The 11,215-nt window shown below is 45.4% G+C and overlaps 1 protein-coding gene across 2 annotated transcripts; it reads right to left on the bottom strand.

The window, feature by feature from the left end:
* Positions 1–2,332: 2,332 nt before the first annotated feature.
* AHSA1 (activator of HSP90 ATPase activity 1) lies at positions 2,333–11,021 on the bottom strand. 2 transcript variants are annotated; one of them, XM_023726409.1, is made up of 9 exons: positions 10,931–11,021; positions 9,002–9,192; positions 7,278–7,360; positions 6,755–6,872; positions 5,192–5,280; positions 4,266–4,397; positions 3,490–3,591; positions 2,931–2,982; positions 2,333–2,728 (listed from the first exon to the last, which is right to left on the bottom strand). In XM_023726409.1, the coding sequence occupies exons 4-9, from the start codon at positions 6,819–6,821 to the stop codon at positions 2,556–2,558; spliced, it is 615 nt and encodes a 204-aa protein (XP_023582177.1). In that variant the 5' UTR covers positions 6,822–6,872; positions 7,278–7,360; positions 9,002–9,192; positions 10,931–11,021; the 3' UTR covers positions 2,333–2,555. The 2 variants fall into 2 exon arrangements, with proteins under 2 accessions (XP_023582177.1, XP_004371136.1); XM_004371079.1 differs by lacking the exon at positions 10,931–11,021 and adding an exon at positions 10,531–10,793.
* Positions 11,022–11,215: the final 194 nt, after the last annotated feature.

The raw sequence follows: 11,215 nt of genomic DNA, 5'->3' as shown, positions 1-11,215 counted from the left end.
GACCAAAACAAAAAAACCAAACGTTGCCATCGAGTTGATTCCAACTCATAGCAACCCTATAGGACAAAGTAGAGCTGCTTTGTAGGGTTTCTAAGGCTGTAAATCTTCACAGAAGCAGACTGCCACACCTTTCTCCCGTGCAGCGGCTGGTGGGTTCCAACTGCAGACCTTTTGGTTAGCAGCTGAGACAGCTTAACCACTGTGCCACCAAGGCTTCTTCTAGATTAGGCAAGACTGGTTGAATTCAATTCGGGGTTTAAAATAACCAACAGCAGGAGTCCCTGGGTGATGTAAATGGTTAAGTGTTGCTCTACTAACTGAAAGGTTGGTGGTTTAAACCCACCCAGGCTCCTCAGATGTAAGTAAGGCCTGGTGATCTGCTTCCAAAAGGTCACAGCCTTGAAAACCCTATGGAGCAGTTCTACTCTGCACACACGGGGTTGGCGTGAGTTAGAACTGACTTGACAGCAACTAACAACATGATGTAACTAAAACAACCAATAGCACAAACCCTGCTGATCTCCCCTTGCCTCTTGAAAGGTAGTGTGTTTCAGATCTTTTGCCCCATTATTCACAAAAGGAACCCAAATGCGCTGCTTTGGCTTTTTTAGACTTTTTTTTTTTTAACATACTGAAGTTTCTCAAAATGCATCCTTGCCTATCTGTGTTATGCAGGAGTCTGTGTTGGGAGGGGCCCCGTTGATTTGATTCAAGATAAGAGTCCAGGTTCCTTATCCAAAGGCATCTTTTTGGACTCCTAGAAGGCAGGTCTCTAAAGTCCACAGCAAAGCAGATCAGTACAGTCTAGTGCACGTCTGAATAACGTTAAGCCAAAGATGGCTTTTGGGGGTCTAAATGATCCAGATCAATACTGATTTTCTGCTTTACTTTAACCACAAAGTTTTGGCCAAGTCATGTTGCTAGAATTAGCCTGCAGACCTCACTGCCACCTAATAAAACAGGCGAAAACAGATTTAAGGAAATAGCTGTAACTGCAGGAAGTGGAGTATCTGGATTCGAGGGCACTGACTCACGCTGGGGTGCAGGAAGCCAGGGCAGGGTTTGTCCAGGAAAGCGGCCTTCCCTGCTGCCAGGTAGTTACCTCTTCACCCAATAGGGCAGTCTGTCTGAACCCCGTTAGAATGGATTCCCAATGCTTGGCAGACATAGTCAGTCCTCAGTAATTTTAATGGAACCAGCCATTTAAACCTATTCTAACAAAGACAATTCATTTCTTTCTCTTTCTGGGGGTACTAAGGAGCCTGGAATTCTCTCCTTCAGGAGGGATGCCTAATATACTACAAATACAGCAGCCTCTCTTTGTGAAAATGAACCCAACAACGAGGCAGTTAATGAAACAGTTTAGACTTGAGCACAGGCTCTGCAGTTAGGGTCCTCATTCCACATCCCAGCTCTGCTAAACACTAGCTGTTCGATCTGGGATATGTTAAGAAATTCAAAATTTAAGATCTTGTAAAACAGAAATGATAATAGATCTACTTCACAGGGCTATTACAGGGGTTAAATTAGCTAATGCAAGGAGACTGCTTAGTGTAGCGTCTGGCATGTAGTAACTGCTAAGTGGAAGCTGTTAACCCAAGGCCCACAGTTCCCCTCTGCCAGAGGTGGGAATCTCTTTCCACACCTCAGATCTCATCTGTGGCCATCTGTTCTTGCAAAAGGACATGAGGCCATGGAGAGTTGAAAGCACAGGATGCTGCCTCCACCAGGAAGCTTGCTGACACTGTTTACCAGAGCACAAACCCTCCCCGAGCTTCCCCTCGGTGAGGGGAGCAAATGGGCAGAGTATCCACTAGGCAAGGTAAGCAAGATACCCTGCTTACCAGATCATCTGTAGTGAACAATTTATTTTTTCACCACATCCAAGATTCTGCTTCTAGGTATGGCTGGCATGTGTCTCTCTCCAATCCCACAACACCCTCCTACAGAATCAAAGCCTCTTCAAGTCTACAATCCCTGACAAGGATGGACTGCCCAGTGAGCTAGGTAAGCATGGGCTGACTTGTGCGTGCTTACTCATCTGTGGTCAAAGAATGTGAAACTGTTCACTACAGATCAGTAAGTATGCACACATCACCCTGGGTGTACCCTGCTTACTGGGTAATCCAACTCTGGGAGTGGAACCTTCTTCCCAGCCTGCAGTATGAAAGGAATGCCTGGTGGTGAGAAGCAGGTTCCTTCATGCCTCCAATTACTTCCACTTACTAAGAATGGAGACGAGGTCCTCCAATCCCTCCTATTTTTTAATTAAAAATCTTCACAAGAACTCTAATACCAGCCACCCACACCAACACAGTGTCCAGATATGTGCGTTTTTTAAATTAGGTTTATTTAGCGTATGTACACATAAAAGAGAAATCACCCTCTGATCCCACCCAGCGGAGAACATGCACAAACCCAATGTATACGTGGAGGGGAGGGGCTGCGGCCCCAAGTTAGTGGTTGGGATGGTGCAATCCTGTGAGCCACAAGCCCCAGTCAGGAGAGGGCCGGACCGAAGTGTCAGGCAGGCTGTAGCCTCCCAGCTGCTGACCCTAAAATAAGCGGGCACCATAGCCAAAGGTCTGTTTGATGCCCTCAAAATAGTACCGCTGCCAGCCCTGCCGTGTCCGCTCTTCCTCAGGAGCAGGGATGCCACGCCCTTCCACGTGCAGCTCAGTCTCTCCACTCTTGTCAATGAAAGTCAGGGTGATGGTGGCGAAGTGCCCTGGGGAAAGCCAGAAGGGGAGGAGGTCTCAGATGGGGCCTTGGGCCTCAAGCCTCCTACTGTATTCTCATCCTAACTCCCACCTTCTCAGCCCAGTTATTCCACCTGCCTCTCCTAGGCCAAGGGCTTCCATCTGGGTTTACAACTAAGGGGAGAAAAAAAGGTTTTGGGGTAACGGCAATAAACAAATATGCTTACTTACCCTCTGGCCAAGATTTAAACCTCCACTTCATCACAATATGTTTCTCCGGGACCTAAAGTAATCAAAAAGTCAGTCTATACTATAGACTACAATGTACCTGATCCTGGCTAGGATCAGCCATCTGCCTTTCTTACTGACGCTAGCATCCGTGCAATTACACTACACTGATGAAAACAAAGAGGACCAGAGGGTGGTGGCTTCTGGGCAGGTATTAGCAGTTGCTTCTCCCTTTACTCCTATCAGCCCAGTCAGCTGTGCCCAGGTGAAATTTTAGTGCTGTAAATGAAAAACCATAAACCACCAATAAACATATACAACCTCTTTTCCAAGTTTGATTTCTTTAGGAAGAACTGATTTTACAAAACTAAGGAAATAATTCTATGAAGGCAAAAAAATTCAAATCACAGCATTCTCTTGAGAAAAAAAAAAGAAAACATGGTTTTATTGACCAAAGAGATTAAAGCCTTAAATTTTACCTACACACCCTAAAAAAGAAGAAACGTCACCCTTCTGACTAGCCGGACACTAAAACCTGGGCCTGGGGCCAGAAGGTACTCACCAGATCAGTGAATTCCCCAGAGACGTTGCCATCTACCATGTGAAACTTCCCACCTTTATCTGCTTCTAACATTGCAGGAGCATGGGTAAAGGCCTGAACCAGCTGTAGCAAAAAACATGAGGCAGGGAGAGGATGAAAGAGCTGGAACCATGATGAGCTCCCTGTACTTGTGATTTCTGCTCCAGCCTGTCTTTGCCTCAGCCATTACTGACTGGGGCAGACATCTGGATGCACTGTGAGGGCTCAGTGCTGTGTCTACATTTCCTAGCGACCTCAACTCTGGGGATGGCTTCCTTCATGGCTACCATCAAATTTTACCTTTGGCCATGGCCACTCCCTCTGCATGGTTCTCAGTGGGACCCAGGGACAAAAGCCACCTGACGCCTGAATGCCACCACTCACATTTCCAAATATGCTACTCTGCCCAATGACCAGGTTCAGGGAGTTTCCCCCTCTTCAGTTCTACTACAATCCAGGCTTTGACAAAAGCAATTCTTTCTGAACCCATGGTACTATTACTTTGGACCCATTTGCTTTTCTAACAAGAAATGATTCAGCGGTTCCCACTTACAATGACCCAGAACTAGTACAGAAGAGTAAGAAAGACAGGGCAAACTCTAACCAAGAGTGCTGTTCTTCTGACTGTGCCTATACCAGGAAAGCCTACTGGGTCCAGTCATCAGTGCCTCCTCTGCATGCTGAGAGGACATGCCCAGGTCACCAAGTCACCTGGAATGGCAAACAGCATGAAACTCCAAGGACAAGATTATGCTTACCTCCTGGGTGGTAAACACTCTATAAAGCTCCTCTGGTGATGTCAGGAAGGTTTCTTTAAGGGTAATCTTACAAGTGGGGATTCTGACACCAACAGATCTGGCCTGGGTTTTCAAAGGAGCAGACTCATTAGCCTGTGGAAGTGGCAGTAACAATCGTCAGTTAAGAGTGATGGTAAAATCAACAGAGTCAATCAGCATGGCTTCAGGGACAGACCTGCTACTCATTCTCACAAATCCTTTCACTCTAAGGCTGATTATTCCAGGGGGTTGGGAAGAAGCTGTGTGTTTTCAGTCATGAGGGGAACCTTTCCAGAAGCATCCCAATTCCCAACGAAAACAATCACTCTAGAAGATAAACTCTGATACTCATTTGAAAATCCATTAGCCAAAAGACCTGTCAAATCATTAGGCATTTCTGAAGAGCTCAATAATTCTCAAACAGAACTTTTAAATGTCTGAAAGCAGTTTCCCCTCCACCTTCAGAATATCCTTCACTGTGCTGACAGAGGGGCAACAGCCTCTAAACCAAGTGCTGGGCCTGAACCGCATAAGTTCCAGCCCCAGATAAAAGATTTGCTCACTCTGTCATATATGGTGTGAGATCTATCAATTCCCCGATGCACAAAATCAGTGACCTAATCCTTGATACCTTGTAAGACTTCTAATACCAAAGTATGAAACATGAATACCATGGTTACAAACAATACCGAAAAAACTTATATAGGTGGAGACAACCCTCTGTGCATAACCACCTAATTGGTGTTAAATGCAATCAGCAGCCAGATTCTTAAGTACCTGATGGCTTCTGTTTGTTCTAGGGATCCATTATAAGTGAATAAAAACTAGGTTAAAGATGGGTAACAACTACACATTGGGGGCTCTCCTGACAGACAGCCTCCCGCCCCATCACGTGGGAACACCATTACCTTCCACTTCTCAGCTTTCAGTGCTGGTTGCCTGGTTGACTCTACTGACTCTCCATTCATTGTAGGCAAGATCATGCCTTGGGTGAACTCTGAAAAGATAAATTCCCAGCTCTTAGAGGTTATTTCTTAGAAGCTGACATTTGAGGCTTCATCACAGTTTGACAAACACAAGCTATCTTAAGCCAGAAAGAGTGAATGACCATGAAAAGGAAATCCTATTTATTTTACATCTTTACCTTCGGTCTATGCCAGGTTAAGTCTCCGACCACATACGACTGAATGCACAGTGAAACCTGTGAAAGCTGGAACCTGTCAGAGAAGGAAAACTCAAATAATTTCCACTAACACAAGTAATAGAAAAGTGGTAAGACTACATCCTGTCAAAGGTGGAGAACTTTTGAGACCCAGAAAAGCAAGGCAGTCCCGTCAAGTTCCAGCTCTCACAGGTTTCACTGTAGTATGTCCACTGGGATTGTTTTAAATAGCTTAAGCCCCAACTGGAAGCATCACAACTGGTCATAGTGTATGTAAGGTCTACTGTGGAAGGTAGCTAGTGGAGGTAGTGGCACTTCAATGACCTCAAAAGTGGAGAATCTACCTACTACCTATGGGTGTGTTTGGTCCCTTTCCTCCACTCTGCCGTACTTCTGCAGAACAGCCACACCTAGTGATGACACCGGAGCGCTAGCTGCCTCCAAAAAGGTATCACCTTCTACTCTGGTTCCTTTTGATGGTCATTATACTAACTCTGATTTCAAGATCAGAATAAATGGGCAGAACCGGAATCCCAGGGGACAGCTGAGCTGACTACTATTCTAGCAGTCTGAATACCCCTAGAGGATGCATCTTAAATATAGTTCAGGACTGTACTCAGGTTATGAGTCCAGGGATGCCAAGTCTCTAGATCAGTGCTGTCCAATAGAAGTATAACATGAGCCTCAAATATAATTTAAAAATTCCTAGTAACCCCATTAAAAAAAGTAAAGAAAAACAAATGAAATTAATTTTAATAGTATATATTTAACCCAATATATCCAAAATATCATTTTGACACATCAATATTTTAAAAATAGAAATATTTTACGTTCTTTTTTTTTTTTTGCTAGCATAGTTTTTTCCCTCACCACTAACTCCCTAAAACCAGTTCTACTGAATAGAATTGTGCTCCATAAGGTTTTCAATGGCTGGTATTTTGGAAGTACATCACCAGGCTTTTCTTCTGCGGTGTCTTGGGGGTGGACTCAAACTTCCAACCTTTTGGTGTTAACTGTCTGTACCACCCAGGGGCTCCTACTCCTGCATTTTTTTTTTTTTTGGTACTATCCACTCTGTTTTACACTCACTGTACATCTCAATTTAGACCAGCCACATTTCAAGTGCTCAATAGCCAAAATATTAGACAACGTGGCTCTAGACCCTTCCCTCACTCAGAGCTTATAAACTGGCTCCCCCTCCCCCAAAACCTTTACCCATTTGCCAAAGAAAGGACTGCCAAGCCCTTTAATAGTCTCAAAGGTAGAAAAAACTACCTCCTGAAGGCATATGTAACTACTCAAGGGATACCTGTTTTCAGAGTGCTGATGTAAATTCCCACTGCTTCTCTTAGAAGTTTCACCCCTTCTTCCTTCATTAAGGCCACGAGATTTGTGTCAGGCTCATCTTTGGCAAGGCTCACACTAATCTGAGTGAAAGATCAGAAGCAGGTGGTAAATAACTTGAGGGGCACCCACACTGTGGAATGTGGGTGCTGAGCAATCAGATAACTGCTGACATTTCCAAAGGAAATGCATGAGGGTCAGGGTACTTGTACAATCCCCATTAATATTCCTTCACAAGTCCTCTCTGCCAAGGCAAAGGCAGCTAATGCTGGAACCCCTCTCACAAGCTAAAGCAAGTGCTAATTAAAGAAGTGCAAACTCCTGTGGACGCTCCTAATGGCACCACATACCTAGAAAACCATCTGCAGACTGGGGTTCTGAAGGTTTGGACCGACCTTGGGCTAGTAATCTTGAATGATAGGTCATTTTTTCTCATTTGAAAATAAAACGATATAGAAGACTCAGGAGAGGAGTTAGGAAGCACAAACCTCCACTTCTTCCACACTGTTTTCATCAGACAAATTGGGGATCTCCACATGTCCCTTGTACTGCACTCCCGACTTAGAGGTACCTGTCAAAAACAACACAATGCCATTTAGTCTCCTCCTTTGCAGGAAATGTCTTCTGCTCTGGAGTCCTAACTACTACTCAGCTTACGCTTCTTATGGAAAGCTGAACTGACCCTCTTTATTCTGAGAGAATGCCACAGGCCAGATCCAGCCAACCCCTTCCCCCTCAGAAGAAATGTCTTCATAGTGTGGGACTGAGATCTGCAGGGATTTGACACTAGCATGAATTTTGCCAGGGGGGACCTGGGTCAATAGCCAACAGTCAGTTCTGCTGTAACACTTGTTTTGAAACACAAATGTATTCAAATGAGGCTGAGACATTAGAGAACAATTTGATCACAATGCAAATTTCACGTGTGCTTATAAGCAATTTCATCTGTGAGAAAACTAGGTGAACAAAGAAAGCTGAACCGAGCTGTGCAGGATAAGTAAGACACACACCTCTCAAACATTTATCTACCAGCTGGGTCAGTTCACTAATGTTATGAGCCACACACCCACCCCATCAGGTGTCATAACTTTTCTTCCTTCACAGTAATTCACACGTTCAACCCTTCCAATGCCCACTTTCACAAATAAACTTCAGGTCCTTTTCAAGGTAAAGTGCCATATTTATTGTAGTATTTATGTATTTCTTATTGTTTAACACATGTAAAACTGTGCAAGTACTTTCAGTAGGTTTCTATCTTTTTTCCAAATGAATCATTAACAAAGTTTTTGGATGTTGTGTCCCTAACAGCCCATTTCCCCTGTAAACCCTGTAGTTTTCGTTGTAACAATTTACATAGCATGGTGATTTTTAAGAATATGTACGTCATGTTACAGAACTGACTCGATTTCAAAATTAATCAACAAAACATTGATTCACTTTCACTTCTCTAGGCCTCAGTTTCTCAATCTATAATAAGGGGACGGAGCAAGATGATAACTAAGGGTCTTTCCAGACTACCTTAAAAAACAAAACTTTTCTTAGGGGGGAAAATTTGACGGACAGGTTTTCGTATTTTTTTTTCCCTCCTTATTACCATTCACTTGGAAAAATGTTTATAGAAGCAAAAGTATATTTTATGCCCTGCCGCATACACAGACAATAGCTATCTCATACTGCTTTAAGTGTCTTTTAAAAGTCAGTCTCACATCTGGCAGGACCACCCAAGGGCGCACAAGCATAGTCCCAGTTCTTTCCTAATGGAAAGGACACTGAACTAGAGAATAAAACACCCCAAATTATAGCCACAAGCATCATTAGCACAGTGGTCTAACCTGTTAGATCCACACTGGTGAGAGTAAGAAAAGATCAAGACCAGAAATATCCCCACTCTCCTTTTAAATCATCCAAGAAGAGACAAACTAATCTGAGGAAATGTCAGGTGACTTTATACATCCCAACACAGACCAAGGCCCAAAGACACAGTGGCCCAGCCTCTTCACTGTGGGGCTTGTGAGGCCCAGAGAAGAAACCCATTTAGTGTTCACAGTGGCAGAGAAGAAGTTTCAACACCCAATACCACTTTACGTTGGCCTCCAAAGCAGCACTATTTGTCTTCTCCCATGAAGAGTTTACAACCTCTCTAAAACTGTTCTCCCTGGCTCCTGGCCAGCCAAAATGCAGATAACCCCTTCCCTGCCCAGCACAGACTCACCTGTCCAGTTCAGTTTGATGCTCCATTCATAAAAGAAGATAAGCTTGCCTTTGCGATTGTTAATGGATGCCTCCCCATCAAGCTTACTCACTTCTGTGACTTCACATTTGCCTTCCTCATTTTGCACCCGCACTGCCAAGAACAGCGTTTTCAGTTTATCTGTGGACCAATTTGAAGCATCTCTCTCCGTCCTGCAAAACAGAAACACAGCTATGGACAGCAGCCAAATGGAGGATACGTTGCTTGCTCTATGCAAGAGACCGCAAGGCTAAAGCAGACCTGATAAATAGTTTGAAAAGAACGTGACAACCCTTAGTCCCACTCCAGTATACCTGCAGACATGTTATTCTCCTTTAGTTTAGGACGGAAAACAGGAGTGACATATTAAGCCAACTAGGACAACTGCTGTGCAAAACGGTACAAATTAAGTGGAAAATTATGCTTCTCTTTCTCAGCCTGATGGTGCTTGGGTCATTATTTTCCATTTTAATATGGCGCACCTGTTTGACCAAGTGGAAAACTGTGCACATTTTGCTGAGGTCAGAAGCAGAACGCAGTACTTATCTAAAAGATCCAATAAGGAATAAACTAATAACCTTGACCTCATTAACAGTGTTCTAACCTGTCAAATTCAAACTGTACACATTCTGTGCTATCTAGATGGGCATGCAAACAATGCAAGGCCAGGTCTTCAAAACAAACAACAAAAACAAAATTAGATTAAGCACTCTGCATATGAGAGGAGAGAGGCTGAGATATAAAGAAAAACCACTATGTGCCTTCCAACCTACGAACTACTGTAAGAAACAACATGTACCTAAAAAACTGCAACGAAATAGAAGATACAATAAACACCATAATATCAACAAAGTTCAGTGGAGTTTAAGAAGGAATATTCCTTCTGCAAAACTTCATGACGGAGGGAAAGCTTTTTAAGAATGCTGAGGTTATAAAACCATAATTGCCAAGCAACGAGGGGCAGTCCCTAAAGTTACAACACGACCCATTTACTAGTTCCGGGTGAGAGGCCGCAGCGGCTTCAGCATCATTGAGCTCCGAGCACCTGCAGAGCACGTTCCAAACCTTAGCCCACAGGACTGAGGCAGTAACTTAATTTCACACTTAAGCCACAAAATGGGAATTCCAGCCTCCTTGATCCCGAGCCTTACACAGCATTCTCCCAACACAATCAAAGGTGGTACTTCTCTTTTGATCTCACTGACTCCTCCGGCCACGTGTGAGAAGAATCTCTCTGGTCAGGACGGATGCAGCAGCTAGAGAGTTACGCTCTTGTCTCTCTGAATCCCCCTCCTCTGAGGCGCAATTCTCCGTGTCGCCCCACCCCCCATACACTGAGATCGGGGGATGGTGGAGGGGCTTGGGGCTACGGACCCCTGCCCCAGGAAGGACCCACTCCACAACCGGGCAGGTGCTGCCTATGCCCCAGCTCTGTCCGAGCCGAGGTTCCAGGGACCCCGCAAACCCCGCCCAACCACAGCCCTCCAGCGGCCTGCCCCGCTGGCCCTCACCAATGCCAGTTGTTGACGTTGGTGGCGTCCGCCCGCTCCTCCACGATCCAGCGTGGGTCGCCCTCACCCCACTTGGCCATCGGCTCTCCGATCGCGCCGCCACCGGCTCCCAACCAACCACAGCCACAGCCACAGCCACAGCCACCGCCTCAGGACCGCCTGGTCCCAACCGCCCGGCAGCGCCTGGAAACTACTAGAAGCGGCCGCAGAACCTCCCGGCTTCCTTTTCCCTCCGCCCCTTACCCCCTCCCCGTCTTACTTCCGGCTCCTCCCCACTCCCACCGGCCACTTCCGTTCCAACTCGCTGGGCCGTAGGTTCCGCCTGTTCTAGTGTTCTTCAAGTCTCTCAGGTTGTCCCCAGAAGGCCCAAAATCTAATTCCTCACATGATGGTCCCTTACCCGTAGGGACACAAAGAACACGTCTCATTATTTCTCTGGCCCCTAAATCGGCGTTGCTAATCCTCATGGGAGTTGTAGTCTTGTTGGGTGACCCGCTAGATAACCGCGGAAGGTCGGGCCAAATAAAGGAAACCACCTAGGCACGGCGCGCTGGGGTTTCTGGGGGCTGTAGTCAAGAAGCCCCGTGGCCCATCACAACAGCGCCTGACGGCAAAGGGAGAAGAAACAACAACTTCCAGCATGCCCTGCGGCCCATTTCTTTATGCTTGTCTTTCTTACGTTCCC

Source organism: Trichechus manatus, unplaced genomic scaffold (genome assembly GCF_000243295.1).
Source record: "Trichechus manatus latirostris isolate Lorelei unplaced genomic scaffold, TriManLat1.0 scaffold00010, whole genome shotgun sequence".
Classification (NCBI taxonomy): Eukaryota; Metazoa; Chordata; class Mammalia; order Sirenia; family Trichechidae; genus Trichechus; species Trichechus manatus.
This window is presented reverse-complemented; position numbering and strand designations above follow the sequence as displayed.